The sequence below is a fragment of the Oncorhynchus masou genome, chromosome 5 (assembly GCF_036934945.1).
Source record: "Oncorhynchus masou masou isolate Uvic2021 chromosome 5, UVic_Omas_1.1, whole genome shotgun sequence".
Classification (NCBI taxonomy): domain Eukaryota; kingdom Metazoa; phylum Chordata; class Actinopteri; order Salmoniformes; family Salmonidae; genus Oncorhynchus; species Oncorhynchus masou.
Genome location: NC_088216.1, coordinates 81209965 through 81230739, shown reverse-complemented (window position 1 = coordinate 81230739; position 20775 = coordinate 81209965). Strand labels below are relative to the sequence as shown.

Below are 20775 nucleotides of genomic sequence, written 5' to 3'. Positions count from 1 at the left end.
GTAGTCAGTGTGTGTGTATCATACCTCTACAGTAGTCAGTGTGTGTGTATCATACCTCTACAGTAGTCAGTGTGTGTGTATCATACCTCTACAGTAGTCAGTGTGTGTGTATCATACCTCTACAGTAGTCAGTGTGTGTGTATCATACCTCTACAGTAGTCAGTGTGTGTGTATCATACCTCTACAGTAGTCAGTGTGTGTGTATCATACCTCTACAGTAGTCAGTGTGTGTATCATACCTCTACAGTAGTCAGTGTGTGTATCATACCTCTACAGTAGTCAGTGTGTGTATCATACCTCTACAGTAGTCAGTGTGTGTATCATACCTCTACAGTAGTCAGTGTGTGTATCATACCTCTACAGTAGTCAGTGTGTGTATCATACCTCTACAGTAGTCAGTGTGTGTATCATACCTCTACAGTAGTCAGTGTGTGTATCATACCTCTACAGTAGTCAGTGTGTGTATCATACCTCTACAGTAGTCAGTATGTGTATCATACCTCTACAGTAGTCAGTGTGTGTATCATACCTCTACAGTAGTCAGTGTGTGTATCATACCTCTACAGTAGTCAGTGTGTGTATCATACCTCTACAGTAGTCAGTATGTGTATCATACCTCTACAGTAGTCAGTGTGTGTATCATACCTCTACAGTAGTCAGTGTGTGTATCATACCTCTACAGTAGTCAGTATGTGTATCATACCTCTACAGTAGTCAGTGTGTGTGTGTATCATACCTCTACAGTAGTCAGTATGTGTATCATACCTCTACAGTAGTCAGTGTGTGTATCATACCTCTACAGTAGTCAGTGTGTGTGTATCATACCTCTACAGTAGTCAGTGTGTGTGTATCATACCTCTACAGTAGTCAGTGTGTGTATCATACCTCTACAGTAGTCAGTGTGTGTATCATACCTCTACAGTAGTCAGTGTGTGTATCATACCTCTACAGTAGTCAGTGTGTGTATCATACCTCTACAGTAGTCAGTGTGTGTATCATACCTCTACAGTAGTCAGTGTGTGTATCATACCTCTACAGTAGTCAGTGTGTGTGTATCATACCTCTACAGTAGTCAGTGTGTGTATCATACCTCTACAGTAGTCAGTGTGTGTATCATACCTCTACAGTAGTCAGTGTGTGTAGTCAGTACCATCTACAGTAGTCAGTATGTGTATCATACCTCTACAGTAGTCAGTGTGTGTATCATACCTCTACAGTAGTCAGTGTGTGTATCATACCTCTACAGTAGTCAGTATGTGTATCATACCTCTACAGTAGTCATTGGGGTCTTCCTGCTCCTCATCGTCAGAGCCCAGTATCTCCTCATCCTGGTCTGGGAGAGGAGAGTCATTCTGCTGGGACGCAGGGTCTGGCCTGGAGAGAGAGAGAGAGGGAGGGAGAATAGAGAGAGGGTGAAGGGGGACAGGAGGGAGAGAGAAGGGTGAAGGGGGACAGGGGGAGAGAGAAGGGTGAAGGGAGACAGGAGGGAGAGAGAAGGGTGAAGGGAGACAGGAGGGAGAGAGAAGGGTGAAGGGAGACAGGAGGGAGAGAGAAGGGTGAAGGGAGACAGGAGGGAGAGAGAAAGGTGAAGGGGGACAGGGGGAGAGAGAAAGGTGAAGGGGGACAGGGGGAGAGAAAGGTGAAGGGATACAGGAGGGAGAGAGAAGGGTGAAGGGGGACAGGGGGAGAGAGAAGGGTGAAGGGATACAGGAGGGAGAGAGAAGGGTGAAGGGGGACAGGGGGAGAGAGAAGGGTGAAGGGGGACAGGGGAGAGAGAGAAGAAATGGGGAAGGGGGGGGAGAGAGAAGGGTGAATGGGGACAGGGGGAAGAGAGAAGGGTGAAGGGGGACAGGGGGAAGAGAGAAGGGTGAAGGGGGACAGGGGGAGAGAGAAGGGTGAAGGGATACAGGGGGAGAGAGAAGGGTGAAGGGATACAGGGGGAGAGAGAAGGGTGAAGGGATACAGGGGGGAGAGAGAAGGGTGAAGGGGGACAGGGGGAGAGAGAAGGGTGAAGGGGGACAGGAGGGAGAGAGAAAGAGAGACAGACGGCGAGAGAGACAGATTAGACAAAGCTTATCTTTTTCATTAAAATCGCAGAAATGTCTCTAATTTTGTGCACAAATATATTTACATCCCTATTGGTGAGTATTTCTCCTTTCTCAAAACAATCCATCCACCTTACAGGTGTGGCATATCAAGAAGCCTGGGACAATGTGCTGGGACAATAAACGGCCACTTCAAAATGTACCGTTTAAAATGTACAGTCTCCAAGATGAGGGAGCGTGCTATTGGCATGCTGACTGTGGTAATACCAGTCAGCAATGCTCATTTCTCTACCATAAGCCACCTCTAACGTTGTTTTAGAGAATTTGGCAGTATGTCCAACCGGCCTCACAACCGCAGACCACACGTAACCATGCTAGCCCAGGACCTCCACATCTGGCTTCTTCACCAGCCGGATGATCTGAGAGGTTGAGTAGTATTTCTGGAATAATGTCCCAGTGGGTATGCCTGGCTACAGGATTATACAGGCAACATTCGCCTGTATAACGGGTAGAGATGCCGCTTTCAAGGAGCGGGACTCTAACCCAGAAGCTTAAGAGAAATCACGTTCTGACTTCCAACGAACCATCAAACAGGCGAAGCGTCAATACTGGACTAAGATCGAATCGTACTACACCGGCTCCGACGCTCGTCAGATGTGGCAGGACTTGCAAACTATTACAGACTACAAAGGGGAGCACAACCATGAGCTGACACGAGCCTACCAGACGAGCTAAATAACTTCCATGCTCGCTTCAAGGCAAATAACACTGAAACACGCATGAGAGCGTCAGATGTTCCGGACGACTGTGTGATCACACACTTATCGGCTGCAGAGAGCAAGACCTATAAACAGGTCAACATTCACAAGGCCGCAGGGCCAGACGGATTACCATGACGCGCACTCAGATCATGCGCTGACCAATTGGCAATTGTCTTCACTGACATTTTCAACCTCTCACTGTCTGAGTCTAATACCAGCATAGTCCCTGTAAGGTAACCTGCCTAAATGACTACTGACCCGTAGCACTCACGTCTATAGCCATGAAATGCTTTGAAAGGCTGGTCATGGCTCACATCAACACCATTATCCCAGAAATCCTAGACCCACTCCAATTTGTATACAGCCCTAACAGATCCTCAGATGATGCAATCTCTATTACACTCCACACTGCCCTTTCACACCTGGACAAAAGGAACACTTATGTGAGAATGCTATTCACTGACTACAGCTCAGCGTTCAACACCACAGTGCCCTCAAAGCTCATGACTAAGCCAAGGACCCTGGGACTACACACCTCACTCTGCAAGGACCGAGCACGCCCCCATTCTCATCGACTGGGCTGTAGCGGAGCAGGTTGAGAGCTTTAAGTTCCTTGGTGTCCACATCACCAACAAACTAACATGGTCCAAGCACACCAAGACGGTCATGAAGGTCACAACGAAACCTATTCCCCCTCAGGAGACGGAAAAGATTTAGCATGGGTCCTCAGATCCTCAAAAAGGTTTTTCTGCTGCACCATCGAGAGCATCCAGACGGGTTGCATCATTGCCTTTTCTGGCATTTTCTCGGCCTCACTACAGAGGGTAGGGAGTACGGCCCAGTACATCACCGGGGCCAAGCTTCCTGCCATCCAGGACCTCTATAGCAGGCGGTGTCAGAGGAAGGCCCTAAAAATGGTCATAGACTCCAGCCAACCTAGTCATAGACTGTTCTCTCTGCTACCGCACGGCAAGCGGTACCGGAGCGCCAAGTCTAGGTCCAAAAGGCTTCTTAACAGCTTCTACCCCCAAGCCATAAGGCTAATCAAATGGCTACCCAGACTACTTGTATTGCCCCCCCCCCCTCACTGTTTATTATCTATGCATAGTCACTTTAATAACTCTACCTACATGTACATATTACCTCGACACCGGTACTCCCTGTAGATAGCCCCACTATTGTTGTTTACTGCTCTTTAATGATTTGTTATTCTAACCTCTTACTTTTTTTTTGGGGGGGGGGGGGTATTTTCTTAAAACAGCATTGTTGGTTAAGGGCTTGTAAGTAAGTATTTAAGTGTAAGGTGTTGTATTTGGCACATGTGACCAATACAACTTGATTTATCTGTAGCATTTCATTATTAGTTATTACCTTTAAATATTAGTCTAGTATACAAATTAAGAAACCTACATTCACTTTAGCGAACGAAGGCATTAATATTTGTTTCACCGTTCCCTTTTTGCGTAATTCAGGCATCTTGGCTAGCCCATCCCTTCCCCCTAACTCTAGTGCTTGAACGGGTAGTATATATTAGAGGTCGACCGATTAATCGGAATGGCCGATTATTTAGGATCGATTTCACGTTTTCATAACATTAATAGGTATTATACATTAATCTGTATTTTTGGATGCCAATTTGGCCGAATTAAAAAAATATATATATATTTTTAACACCTTTATTTAATCTTTATTTAACTAGGCAAGTCAGTTAAGAACACATTCTTGTTTTCAATGGCGGCCTAGGAACGGTGAGTTAACATTTTCACCTTGTCAGCTCGGGGGATCCAATCTTACAGTTAACTAGTCCAACGCAATAACAACCTGCCCCTCTCTCGTTGCACTCCACAAGGAGACTGCCTGTTACGCGAATGCAGTAAGCCAAGGTAAGTTGCTAGCCAGCATTGTTTTTATAAGATAAGTTTAATCATAATGACTAGTTAACTACACATGGCTGATGATATTACTAGATATTATCTAGCGTGTCCTGCGTTGCATATAATCTGACTGAGCATACAAGCATCTAAGTATCTGACTGAGCGGTGGTAGGTAGAAGCAGACGCATAAACATTAATTCAAACAGCACTTTTGTGCGTTTTGCCAGCAGCTCTTCGTTGTGCGTCAAGCATTGCGCTGTTTATGACTTCAAGTCTGTCAACTCCCGTGATGAGGCTGGTGTAACCGAAGTGAAATGGCTGGCGAGTTAGCACGCGCTAATAGCGTTTCAAATGTCACCTGCTCTGAGCCTGTGGTTGTTCCCCTTGTTCTGCATGGGTAACGCTGCTTCGAGGGTGGCTGTTGTCGTTGTGTTCCTGGTTCGAGCCCAGGGAGGAGCAAGGGGAGGGACGGAAGCTATACTGTAACACGGGCAATAAAGTGCCTATAAGAACATCCAATAGTCAAAGGTTAATGAAATACAAATGGTATAGAGGGAAATAGTCCTATAATTCCAATAATAACTACAACCTAAAACTTCTTACCTGAGAATATTGAAGACTCATGTTAAAAGGAACCACCAGCTTTCATATGTTCTCATGTTCTGAACAAGGAACTGAAACGTTAGCTTTCTTACATAGCACATATTGCACTTTTACTTTCTTCGCCAACACTTTGTTTTTGCATTATTTAAACCAAATTGAACATGTTTCATTATTTATTTGAGGCTAAATTGAATTTATTGATGTATTATATTAAGTTAAAATAAGTGTTCATTCAGTATTGTTGTAATTGTCATAATTACAAATAAAAATTAAAAATAAAAATGTTTATTATTAATTTAAAATCGGACGATTAATCGGTATAGGCTTATTCGGTGGTGAAAAGTTCGACCTCTAGCCTATATATAGACTATCAACAGCAATATAGTTTGAAACTTATTTCAAGCTATTTTTTTCAACTATAGCCTATTTGAGGAGAGAAGCATCGATCCATCCTATTGCTTGCTGAATGGCTGTAAAAATAGGCCGCAGCTTTGACAATGAACAGACAGGGCGGTTTGAATGACGAGAGGGTATTCTAGCTCTGCGGTGACGTGATCACATTGGCTAAACTGATACCGTACAAATGTAAAAACAGGCAGAGAGATATGTATTAATTAATTCACACAACGAATACACAGACCTGTCATTCGCAGTGCACAGCCTGTCAGTGGCAGCTTCCCAGAAAACAATTTATATTGGTCAACAGCTTATGTTGCACAAAAATTCAAATACCAAACCTGTTCTGAATAAATCATTGACGGATTGTGGCAGGACGATATTTCACAATTGGTGTGAAAGACTTCATAAACAAAGACGTGGCTTCTGTTTGTTTATTTCTTCTTAATTATTCGGTCGAAAACAACAGACTTGGTGAGAAAGGGCCTTTAGTGAAAATAGACCTTTTTCAAGATGAAATCATGACAGGAGTGTTTGATTCTTATTAAAAGAGAGACTCCAGACTGGCTACTTTAGGAAACTTTCTGAATGGACATAAAGGCCTATATATAGAATCAGAATGGACATAAAGGCCTATATAGAGAATCAGAATGGACATAAAGGCCTATATAGAATCAGAATGGACATAAAGGCCTAGAGAGAATCAGAATGGACATAAAGGCCTATAGAGAATCAGAATGGACATAAAGGCCTAATCAGAGACATAGGCCTATCAGAATGGACATAAAGGCCTATAGAGAATCAGAATGGACATAAAGGCCTATAGAGAATCAGAAAGGACATAGGCCTATATAGAATCAGAATGGACATAAAGGCCTATAGAGAATCAGAATGGACATAAAGGCCTATATAGAATCAGAATGGACATAAAGGCCTATAGAGAATCAGAATGGACATAAAGGCCTATAGAGAGAATCAGAATGGACATAAAGGCCTATAGAGAATCAGAATGGACATAAAGGCCTATAGAGAATCAGAAAGGACATAAAGGCCTATAGAGAGAATCAGAATGGACATAAAGGCCTATAGAGAGAATCAGAATGGACATAAAGGCCTATATAGAATCAGAATGGACATAAAGGCCTATAGAGAATCAGAATGGACATAAAGGCCTATAGAGAATCAGAATGGACATAAAGGCCTATAGAGAATCAGAATGGACATAAAGGCCTATAGAGAGAATCAGAATGGACATAAAGGCCTATAGAGAATCAGAATGGACATAAAGGCCTATAGAGAATCAGAATGGACATAAAGGCCTATAGAGAATCAGAATGGACATAAAGGCCTATAGAGAATCAGAATGGACATAAAGGCCTATAGAGAATCAGAATGGACATAAAGGCCTATAGAGAATCAGAATGGACATAAAGGCCTATAGAGAATCAGAAAGGACATAGGCCTATATAGAATCAGAATGGACATAAAGGCCTATAGAGAATCAGAATGGACATAAAGGCCTATATATAGAGAATCAGTGTTCACACAGCACCACCCCCTGTAAAAAGACCAGTCAATCAAAGCCATCAGTGTATGTCAGACACAAGAGCAAATATTCTTTCCTTAAAACCTATTAAAAAAACATGGGCCGACCTTAGGCTTTCTGAAAGTAGGCTACGAGATAATGACTTGACAAGGACAGTACGCAGGGAGACAGCTATTGATATAGTATGAAGATGAAACTGAGAATCATTCAAATAGAAACAAATACACGCAACATGTCCATAGCCTATTTATCAGCATAGATTTGTCTATACATAATTAACATATTCCATATCAGACCATGCCTGGAGGGATAGCATTGTCTATTTGACACCACATTGGCGTATTACAGGGCTCAGAGCCAGAACCTTGTCGACTGCTGTTGAATAATTAAACGAATAAATCAGACGCACCCAACCTGTTTAAAAGACCGATTGATTTATTTACTAGCAAGCAATGAACACGTGCACTGCATAAAAGAACATCCACACATCAAAGACTGAAGTGCCATTGCCTATAGCAGTTCCACACCCCGCGCATCTAGCCAATTAGCAGTTTGGAGGATCAAACGACAGTTGGAATGAGGAGACGTAGAATGCTTAAGAGACAGACTTCAAAATTCGCAAAACAATTGGTTATAATCGTTAGTATGCAATTGCGATATTAGGTCAAGTTTATCTAGATGGAAAATAAGGTTAAAATAAAAATTATGAAAAAAATTAATGTGTGACTATTTAAACTGTTTTTTTATTTTCATGGCAGCACTCATCCGTAACCGTCAGTTAGACAGTGATTCAGTTACCGTCACAGACCTAGCATATCATACACACTGTTGTTACCCAGACCTAGCATATCATACACACTGTTGTTACCCAGACCTAGCATATCATACACACTGTTGTTACCCAGACCTAGCATATCATACACACTGTTGTTACCCAGACCTAGCATATCATACACACTGTTGTTACCCAGACCTAGCATATCATACACACTGTTGTTACCCAGACCTAGCATATCATACACACTGTTGTTACCCAGACCTAGCATATCATACACACTGTTGTTACCCAGACCTAGCATATCATACACACTGTTGTTACCCAGACCTAGCATATCATACACACTGTTGTTACCCAGACCTAGCATATCATACACACTGTTGTTACCCAGACCTAGCATATCATACACACTGTTGTTACCCAGACCTAGCATATCATACACACTGTTGTTACCCAGACCTAGCATATCATACACACTGTTGTTACCCAGACCTAGCATATCATACACACTGTTGTTACCCAGACCTAGCATATCATACACACTGTTGTTACCCAGACCTAGCATATCATACACAAGGTTGTTACCCAGACCTAGCATATCATACACACTGTTGTTACCCAGACCTAGCATATCATACACACTGTTGTTACCCAGACCTAGCATATCATACACACTGTTGTTACCCAGACCTAGCATATCATACACACTGTTGTTACCCAGACCTAGCATATCATACACACTGTTGTTACCCAGACCTAGCATATCATACACACTGTTGTTACCCAGACCTAGCATATCATACACACTGTTGTTACCCAGACCTAGCATATCATACACACTGTTGTTACCCAGACCTAGCATATCATACACACTGTTGTTACCCAGACCTAGCATATCATACACACTGTTGTTACCCAGACCTAGCATATCATACACACTGTTGTTACCCAGACCTAGCATATCATACACACTGTTGTTACCCAGACCTAGCATATCATACACACTGTTGTTACCCAGACCTAGCATATCATACACACTGTTGTTACCCAGACCTAGCATATCATACACACTGTTGTTACCCAGACCTAGCATATCATACACACTGTTGTTACCCAGACCTAGCATATCATACACACTGTTGTTACCCAGACCTAGCATATCATACACACTGTTGTTACCCAGACCTAGCATATCATACACACTGTTGTTACCCAGACCTAGCATATCATACACACTGTTGTTACCCAGACCTAGCATATCATACACACTGTTGTTACCCAGACCTAGCATATCATACACACTGTTGTTACCCAGACCTAGCATATCATACACACTGTTGTTACCCAGACCTAGCATATCATACACACTGTTGTTACCCAGACCTAGCATATCATACACACTGTTGTTACCCAGACCTAGCATATCATACACACTGTTGTTACCCAGACCTAGCATATCATACACACTGTTGTTACCCAGACCTAGCATATCATACACACTGTTGTTACCCAGACCTAGCATATCATACACACTGTTGTTACCCAGACCTAGCATATCATACACACTGTTGTTACCCAGACCTAGCATATCATACACACTGTTGTTACCCAGACTTAGCATATCATACACACTGTTGTTACCCAGACCTAGCATATCATACACACTGTTGTTACCCAGACCTAGCATATCATACACACTGTTGTTACCCAGACCTAGCATATCATACACACTGTTGTTACCCAGACCTAGCATATCATACACACTGTTGTTACCCAGACCTAGCATATCATACACACTGTTGTTACCCAGACCTAGCATATCATACACACTGTTGTTACCCAGACCTAGCATATCATACACACTGTTGTTACCCAGACCTAGCATATCATACACACTGTTGTTACCCAGACCTAGCATATCATACACACTGTTGTTACCCAGACCTAGCATATCATACACACTGTTGTTACCCAGACCTAGCATATCATACACACTGTTGTTACCCAGACCTAGCATATCATACACACTGTTGTTACCCAGACCTAGCATATCATACACACTGTTGTTACCCAGACCTAGCATATCATACACACTGTTGTTACCCAGACCTAGCATATCATACACACTGTTGTTACCCAGACCTAGCATATCATACACACTGTTGTTACCCAGACCTAGCATATCATACACACTGTTGTTACCCAGACCTAGCATATCATACACACTGTTGTTACCCAGACCTAGCATATCATACACACTGTTGTTACCCAGACCTAGCATATCATACACACTGTTGTTACCCAGACCTAGCATATCATACACACTGTTGTTACCCAGACCTAGCATATCATACACACTGTTGTTACCCAGACCTAGCATATCATACACACTGTTGTTACCCAGACCTAGCATATCATACACACTGTTGTTACCCAGACTTAGCATATCATACACACTGTTGTTACCCAGACCTAGCATATCATACACACTGTTGTTACCCAGACCTAGCATATCATACACACTGTTGTTACCCAGACCTAGCATATCATACACACTGTTGTTACCCAGACCTAGCATATCATACACACTGTTGTTACCCAGACCTAGCATATCATACACACTGTTGTTACCCAGACCTAGCATATCATACACACTGTTGTTACCCAGACCTAGCATATCATACACACTGTTGTTACCCAGACCTAGCATATCATACACACTGTTGTTACCCAGACCTAGCATATCATACACACTGTTGTTACCCAGACCTAGCATATCATACACACTGTTGTTACCCAGACCTAGCATATCATACACACTGTTGTTACCCAGACCTAGCATATCATACACACTGTTGTTACCCAGACTTAGCATATCATACACACTGTTGTTACCCAGACCTAGCATATCATACACACTGTTGTTACCCAGACCTAGCATATCATACACACTGTTGTTACCCAGACCTAGCATATCATACACACTGTTGTTACCCAGACCTAGCATATCATACACACTGTTGTTACCCAGACCTAGCATATCATACACACTGTTGTTACCCAGACCTAGCATATCATACACACTGTTGTTACCCAGACCTAGCATATCATACACACTGTTGTTACCCAGACCTAGCATATCATACACACTGTTGTTACCCAGACCTAGCATATCATACACACTGTTGTTACCCAGACCTAGCATATCATACACACTGTTGTTACCCAGACCTAGCATATCATACACACTGTTGTTACCCAGACCTAGCATATCATACACACGGTTGTTACCCAGACCTAGCATATCATACACACTGTTGTTACCCAGACCTAGCATATCATACACACGGTTGTTACCCAGACCTAGCATATCATACACACTGTTGTTACCCAGACCTAGCATATCATACACACTGTTGTTACCCAGACCTAGCATATCATACACACTGTTGTTACCCAGACCTAGCATATCATACACACTGTTGTTACCCAGACCTAGCATATCATACACACTGTTGTTACCCAGACTTAGCATATCATACACACTGTTGTTACCCAGACGTAGCATATCATACACACTGTTGTTACCAAGACCTAGCATATCATACACACTGTTGTTACCCAGACCTAGCATATCATACACAAGGTTGTTACCCAGACCTAGCATATCATACACACTGTTGTGATCCAAACACAGACACACTGCTCACTCACACAAACACACTGCTCACTCACACACACACACTGCTCACTCATACACACACACTGCTCACTGACACAAACACACTGCTCACTGACACAAACACACTGCTCACTGACACAAACACACACACACACTGCTCACTCACACACTGCTCACTCACACACACACACACTGCTCACTCACACACACACACTGCTCACTCACACACACACACTGCTCACTGACACAAACACACTGCTCACTGACACAAACACACTGCTCACTGACACACACACACTGCTCACTCACACACACACTGCTCACTCACACACACACACTGCTCACTCACACACACACACTGCTCACTCACACACACACACTGCTCACTCACACACACACACTGCTCACTCACACACTGCTCACTCACACACTGCTCACTCACACACTGCTCACTCACACACTGCTCACTCACACACTGCTCACTCACACACTGCTCACTCACACACTGCTCACTCACACACTGCTCACTCACACACTGCTCACTCACACACACACACACACACACTGCTCACTGACACAAACACACTGCTCACTGACACAAACACACTGCTCACTGACACAAACACACTGCTCACTCACACACTGCTCACTCACACACTGCTCACTCACACACTGCTCACTCACACACTGCTCACTCACACACACACACTGCTCACTCACACACACACACTGCTCACTCACACACACACACTGCTCACTCACACACACACACTGCTCACTCACACACTGCTCACTCACACACTGCTCACTCACACACTGCTCACTCACACACTGCTCACTCACACACTGCTCACTCACACACTGCTCACTCACACACTGCTCACTCACACACTGCTCACTCACACACTGCTCACTCACACACACACACACACACACACTGCTCACTGACACAAACACACTGCTCACTGACACAAACACACTGCTCACTGACACAAACACACTGCTCACTCACACACTGCTCACTCACACACTGCTCACTCACACACTGCTCACTCACACACTGCTCACTCACACACTGCTCACTCACACACTGCTCACTCACACACTGCTCACTCACACACACACACACACACACACACTGCTCACTGACACAAACACACTGCTCACTGACACAAACACACTGCTCACTGACACAAACACACTGCTCACTGACACAAACACACTGCTCACTGACACAAACACACTGCTCACTGACACAAACACACTGCTCACTGACACAAACACACTGCTCACTCATACACACTGCCCACTCACACATTCTGGTCTCACCCAAACACACTGCCCACTCATACACACTGGTCTCACCCAGAGGCAGGTGGCTTGTTGATGCTGATGCTTGTCCTCCAGCCTCATCATTACTATGAAATAACACATCTACCGTATTATCCCTGAATAAGTAATCAACCATTCACACCGCTTCAATTAAGAGGCTTAAAGACACACCAGTGAATTATTAAACCATTAACCCCACCTTTGTGGTAACAGCAGAGCCCCAGTTCATTAAGTGGAAAACATGGAATCAATTTTATATACGTTAGGCTACATTGGGGTTCATTAAAGAGGCTGTTGAGATATTGAAGGTGGAAACGGCGTGTAACCAGTCCAAACAAAGCTAGAGGGAGAGAGAGATGGGAAACCAGTCCAAACCAAGATAGAGAGGGAGGGAGGGAGAGAGAGATGGGAAACCAGTCCAAACCAAGCCGGAGGGAGAGAGAGATGGGAAACCAGTCCAAACAAAGCTAGAGAGAGAGAGATGGGAAACCAGTCCAAACAAAGATAGAGAGGGAGGGAGGGAGAGAGAGATGGGAAACCAGTCCAAACAAAGCTAGAGAGAGAGAGAGAGATGGGAAACCAGCCCAAACCAAGATAGAGAGGGAGGGAGGGAGAGAGAGATGGGAAACCAGTCCAAACCAAGCCGGAGGGAGAGAGAGATGGGAAACCAGTCCAAACAAAGCTAGAGGGAGAGAGAGATGGGAAACCAGTCCAAACCAAGATAGAGAGGGAGGGAGGGAGAGAGAGATGGGAAACCAGTCCAAACCAAGCCGGAGGGAGAGAGAGATGGGAAACCAGTCCAAACAAAGCTAGAGAGAGAGAGAGATGGGAAACCAGTCCAAATAAAGCTAGAGAGAGAGAGAGAGATGGGAAACCAGTCCAAACCAAGATAGAGGGAGAGAGATGGGAAACCAGTCCAAACCAAGCTAGAGAGGTAGGGATGGGAAACCAGTCCAAACCAAGATAGAGAGGGGGAGGGAGAGAGAGGTGGGAAACCAGTCCAAACAAAGCTAGAGAGAGAGAGAGATGGGAAACCAGCCCAAACCAAGCTAGAGGGAGGGAGAGGGGGAGGGATGGGAAACCAGTCCAAACCAAGCTAGAGGGAGGGAGAGGGGGAGGGATGGGAAACCAGTCCAAACCAGAGGGAGAGAGGGAGGGATGGGAAACCAGTCCAAGCCAAGCCAGTGGGAGAGAGAGATGGGAAACCAGTCAACACCAAGCTAGAGGGAGGGAGAGATGGGAAACCAGTCCACACCAAGCTAGAGGGAGGGGCAACCAGTCCAAACCAAGCTAGAGGGAGGGGCAACCAGTCCAAACCAAGCTAGAGGGAGGGGCAACCAGTCCACACCAAGCTAGAGGGAGGGGCAACCAGTCCACACCAAGCTAGAGGGAGGGGCAACCAGTCCACACCAAGCTAGGGGGAGGGGCAACCAGTCCACACCAAGCTAGAGGGAGGGGCAACCAGTCCACACCAAGCTAGAGGGGGGGGCAACCAGTCCACACCAAGCTAGAGGGAGGGGCAACCAGTCCACACCAAGCTAGAGGGAGGGGCAACCAGTCCAAACCAAGCTAGAAGGAGGGGCAACCAGTCCACACAAAGCTAGAGGGAGGGGCAACCAGTCCACACCAATCTAGAGGGAGGAGAGATGGGATGTCCCTGTGTGTGGTAATATCACAGTACCAAAACGTCACAATAAACATTTTAGAATACCGTAGTAATGTTTCATATGATACTACCAACTTTTTCAGCCCTACCAACCCAAAGAACCTGCTGGCGCCTGTTTATAAATTCAGTTGAATTGAAACAACAGCCTCCAGTCTCTTGTATGTTCAGGTCTAATCATATCCACTTCACTCTCATGTGCATATCACGTGTGGCAGCTGTGATCAGACATCCTTATCCTCAACCAGCCCTCACGCCTGCTTCTCTCTGTCCACTCTTCACACTCGTCTATTTCGCCTTCATTTTATTTGGGGATATATCATTTAGCAGCGAAGGCGAGCAGGGACCCAGACGAGTCTTCTGTTAGATTTGTACATTGGTTACATAAGAGCAGAGCGAAAAGCGAGCATTGTTGATACATTGTATAATTTCATCGCCTGTTATAATTAAGAGCACATATCAGACAGAGTAGACTGTTCAAGTTCACTGTCATGCTGCCTCAGTGTCAAGACTGAAAATGGAGCACAGGCCTGCAGTTTTACAGCAAAGACAACGGTTTCTCGTCTAAACAGTTATAGAAATGTGACCCATGTTACCAGATCATGTTTCTAGTCTAAACAGTTATACAATAATGACCCATGTTACCAGGTCTTGTTTCTAGTCTAAACAGTTATATTAATGATCCATGTTACCAGGTCTTGTTTCTAGTCTAAACAGTTATATTAATGACCCATGTTACCAGGTCTTGTTTCTAGTCTCAACAGTTATACAATAATGACCCATGTTACCAGAGGTCTTGTTTCTAGTCTAAACAGTTATAGAAATGTGACCCATGTTACCAGGTCTTGTTTCTAGTCTAAACAGTTATACAATAATGACCCATGTTATCAGAGGTCTTGTTTCTAGTCTAAACAGTTAAATTAATGACCCATGTTACCAGGTCTTGTTTCTAGTCTATAAAGTTATATTAATGACCCATGTTACCAGGTCTTGTTTCTAGTCTAAACAGTTATATTAATGACCCATGTTACCAGAGGTCTTGTTTCTAGTCTAAACAGTTATATTAATGACCCATGTTACCAGGTCTTGTTTCTAGTCTAAACAGTTATATTAATGACCCATGTTACCAGGTCTTGTTTCTAGTCTCAACAGTTATACAATAATGACCCATGTTACCAGAGGTCTTGTTTCTAGTCTAAACAGTTATATTAAATGTGGCCCATGTTACCAGGTCTTGTTTCTAGTCTCAACAGTTATACAATAATGACCCATGTTACCAGGTCTTGTTTCTAGTCTAAACAGTTATAGAAATGTGACCCATGTTACCAGGTCTTGTTTCTAGTCTCAACAGTTATACAATAATGACCCATGTTACCAGAGGTCTTGTTTCTAGTCTAAACAGTTATATTAATGACCCATGTTACCAGGTCTTGTTTCTAGTCTAAACAGTTATAGAAATGTGACCCATGTTACCAGAGGTATCGATAAAATGTAACTGTATTAGTTTTCCGTAGCTTAGCCAGCCCATGCCATAACCCCACCGCCATCATAAGGCACTCTATTCACAAGGTTGACATCAACAAACCGCTAGTCCACATGATGATATGCACGTGGTCTGAGGTTGTAACGCTGGTTGGACGTACTGCCAAATTCTCTGAAACGACGTTGGAGGCGACCCACTAACAATTCTCCAGCAACAGCTCTGGTGGACATTCCCGCAGTCAGCATGCCAATTGCACCCTCCCTCAAAACTTGAGACATCTGTGGCATTGTGTTGTGTGACAAAACGGTACATTTTAGAGTGGCCTTTTATTGTCCTCAGCACAACGTTCACCTATGTAATGATTCGAGGTCGACCGATTATGATTTTTCATTGCCGATACCGATTATTGGAGGTCCCAAAAAAAGCCAAGAACGATATATATATTTTTAAAATGGCAATTTCTTTTATATATATTTCTAATAATGACAATTACAACAACATTGAATGAACTTCTATTTTAATTTAATATAATACATCAATAAATTCAATTTAGCCTCAAATAAATAATGAAACATGTTAAATTTGGTTTAAATAATGCAAAAACACATTGTTGGAGAATAAAGTAAAAGTGCAATATGTGCCATGAAAAAAAGCTAACGTTTAATTTCCTTGCTCAGAACATGAGAACATATGAAAGCTGGTGGTTCCTTTTAACATGAGTCTTCAATATTCCCAGGTAAGAAGTTTTAGGTTGTGGTTATTATAGGAAATATAGGACTATTTCTCTACAACATTTGTATTTCATATACCTTTGACTATTAGATGTTCTTATAGGTAAAATAGTATTGCCAGCCTAATCTCGGGGATTGATAGGCTTGAAGTCATAAACAGTGCAATGCTTGAAGCACAGCGAAGAGCGGCTGGCAAATGCAGGAAAGTGCTGTTTGAATGAATGCTTACGAGCATGCTGCTGCCTACCACCACTCAGTCAGACTGCGCTATCAAATCATAGACTTAATTATAATATAATAAACACACAGAAATACAAGCCGTAGGTCATTAATACGGTCAAATCCGGAAACTGTCATCTCGAAAACAAAACGGTTTATTCTTTCAGTGAAATACGGAACCGTTCCGTATGTTATCTAACGGGTGGCATCCAAGTATAAGTATTGCTGTTACATTGCACAACCTTCAATGTTGTGTCATTATGTAAAATATTGGCAAATTAATTACGGTCTTTGTTCGGAATAAATGGTCTTCACACAGTTGGCAACGAGCCAGGCGGCCCAAACTGCTGCATATACCCTGACTCTGCTTGCACAGAACGCAAGAGAAGTGACAATTTCCCTAGTTAAAAGAAATTCATTTTAGCAGGCAATATTAACTAAATATGCAGGTTTAAAAATATAAACTTGTGTATTGATTTTAAGAAAGGCATTGATGTTTATGGATAGGTACACATTGGTGCACCGACAGTGCATTTTTCGCGAATGCATTTGTTAAATTATCAGGTTTGGCGAAGTAGACTGTGATTCGATGATAAATTAACAGGACCGCATCAATTATATGCAACGCAGGACAAGCTCGATAAACGAGTAATATCATCAACCATGTGTAGTTAACTAGTGATTATGTTAAGATTGTTTTTTTAATAAAATATGTTTAATGCTAGCTAGCAACTTACCTTGGCTCCATGCTGCACTCGCGTATCAGGTAGTCAGCCCGTCTCCTCGTGGAGTGCAATGTAATCGGCCATAATCGGCGTCCAAAAATGCAGATTACCAATTGTTATGAAAACTTGAAATCGGCCCTAATGAGACACGGGACCAACACTTTACATGTTGCATTAATATATTTTGTTCAGTGTATATCAAAAGTCTATTTCTTTCTGGTGCTCTTTAAATTGTGCTCCTTAAATTTTATTTCTTTCTGGTGCTCCTTAAATTCTGTTTAGGGAGACCCTGCGTGGGAGACTGAAGAGTAAAGAAGGTTTCATGCAGTATTTTCCCCCTACTGACACAATGACATGCAGATCAAAATGTTGGTATCGTGACAAGCCTAGTGTGTGTGTGTGTGTCAGGGTGGGGTTATGAACTACATCAAATCCTGAACAGGACTGACAAGGGGAACAGACTTCCTTGAAATGGAAAGACAAGTTGTTAACACAGAGTCATAAACAAGAGAGAAAGCACTCAACGTTAACAACAGTTACCTCAGGCAGGCTCCCGTTGACCACTAGACAATACACTGAGGCCGGGATTTGTCTGCATCGCACGTTTGAAAAGAAAATGTTCCCGCGCTCGCAGGGGTGACATTCACCGTAAATGCTGCATATGTCAGCCCAATAGGAAACGACCTTTAAATGGCACATTGTTCAAGTCCCTGATAGCACTGAATCCCAGCCAGAATCTAAACCAGGGATTTCAGATCCTCCTCTCTCTGTCACAACTGTCAGGGTAGACAGATTCAACTTCAACAAGAAATCATTTAAAGATGTTATGTGCTGCTGCCGGTGGCTAGGCAAGACACTCCCAAGAATGTCATATAGACAGTCCAATTAGACACATGGGACTACAGCCCAAATAACTAGAATTCTATTCCTATGCCCTAGTTCTATTCAGAACCCAACCCACAGACATTCTAACACCACACACAGGCATCATGCTTCTAGAATATTCTGAACATTCTGATTCTATAGACAAAGACATGCCTTTAGAATGTTTACTATGTATTTTCCTTCTCCCATCAGAAGCTGTTCCACTGCCCACCAACCAATCAGCAACTAGCTAGGCCATACAGTCACAGCCTCTCCATCCTCAGAAGAACCCAACATCTGATCTGTGAGACCACTGTCAGATTTACCTGTCAGCTCAATGTCAGCTGTGATTGGCTAGCTGAGAGGGGCTAGGGGTCAAGTACAGCAGCACTATGTTGAACTTCAGGGACAATGACAAGGGATGTTTCTCAACTCATCTCCACTCGATTCCTTGCATGCCATCTCCTGGCATCCTTCTTAACCGTATTGGAGGATAAGTCCAAGGTCCCTTCCCTCGGACCTTCTCCAATAGTATATGTTTTGAAAAAGGAGGCGAAGTGAGAGGGTGCGAGACATCAGGGAAATATAAAGAGAGAAAGAGCCACGGTCATTGTCCACAGGGTTCCATCATCAAACATAACCACACTAGCTGGTGGTGATATTCCTCTAATGGCTCCACGTCTAACGCTGTCGGGGGAGGTGGTATTTTTATCAAGCACTTCCTTGGCAACCACTTACAGATAATTCTATTGCTATTCATCATCTTCACACCCACATATATCACATAGAGGAACACTGCTCCATCTGTCTACACATCTTCCATCACTTCTCTTTATGATTGAGAAAAGATAACTCTGTAGTCGAGTAAATGTTTGAACAATAAGGCAGGAGAGGGTGCATGCGTGTGAGTCCATGTGTGTCGCCTGCGCGGGCCAGTCTGGGCGCCTGGTATTGACGAGGGTTAAATCAATATGAGCCTTGGCTTTCAGAAATGTTCCAGCCCACACACACCTTAAGTTGTACAACAGCAGGAGAAACACTGCCTGCATTCTGTTTATCAGTCTAACACAAACCAGAAATAGAATCCAAAATATTCTGACGTTGTCACGCACACGGCAAACAGGTCCTGTCAATGACACATCTCAGTATCATGTCTCTCCCTTCAATGTTTGCTGCTGTGCTGTTGTCCCACCCCCCCAACCCAAAGTTGAAGTCTGCTATATTCCATCCCACCTCCGCTACATTCTCTCCCTCCAACACGGCTGTTATGGATTGGCCCCCCAAAAAAATCCTGAATTCAAATATTGATTGTGATGAAAATATGTAATGAAAATATTTCAAATAATGATTGTGCCGTTATACAACACATAGAAAAAAAAAAAAAGATTTACGATGTCTTTAGTGCATCAATGGTCTAGCCTACACCATGATGGCAAAAAAACTAACATTTGAGAGTGCGCTGAACCTGGTGCTAGATGGAGTAGGCAGCTGGAGGTTGAACATTTGAAGGAGTAGGCAGCTGGAGGTTGACCGTTTGAAGGGTAGGCAGCTGGAGGTTGAACGTTTGAAGGGGTAGGCAGCTGGAGGTTGAACGTTTGAAGGAGTAGGCAGCTGGAGGTTGAACGTTTGAAGGAGTAGGCAGCTGGAGGTTGAACGTTTGAAGGGGTAGGCAGCTGGAGGTTGAACGTTTGAAGGGGTAGGCAGCTGGAGGTTGAACGTTTGAAGGAGTAGGCAGCTGAACCTGGTGCTAGATGGAGTAGGCAGCTGGAGGTTGAACATTTGATGGAGTAGGCAGCTGGAGGTTGAACGTTTGAAGGAGTAGGCAGCTGAACCTGGTGCTAGATGGAGTAGGCAGCTGGAGGTTGAACGTTTGAAGGGGTAGGCAGCTGGAGGTTGAACGTTTGAAGGAGTAGGCAGCTGGAGGTTGAACGTTTGAAGGAGTAGGCAGCTGAACCTGGTGCTAGATGGAGTAGGCAGCTGGAGGTTGAACGTTTGAAGGAGTAGGCAGCTGGAGGTTGAACGTTTGAAGGGGTAGGCAGCTGGAGGTTGAACGTTTGAAGGAGTATGCAGCTG

The 20775-nt window shown here is 43.6% G+C and overlaps 1 protein-coding gene across 1 annotated transcript in view; it reads right to left on the bottom strand.

The window, feature by feature from the left end:
• The window catches only part of LOC135540369 (SRSF protein kinase 1-like), a 68287-nt gene that overhangs the window by 19177 nt on the left and 28335 nt on the right, over positions 1–20775 (bottom strand). Inside the window, 1 exon segment of the mRNA XM_064966975.1 lies at positions 1268–1374. Coding sequence (XP_064823047.1) covers positions 1268–1374 — 107 coding nt within the window.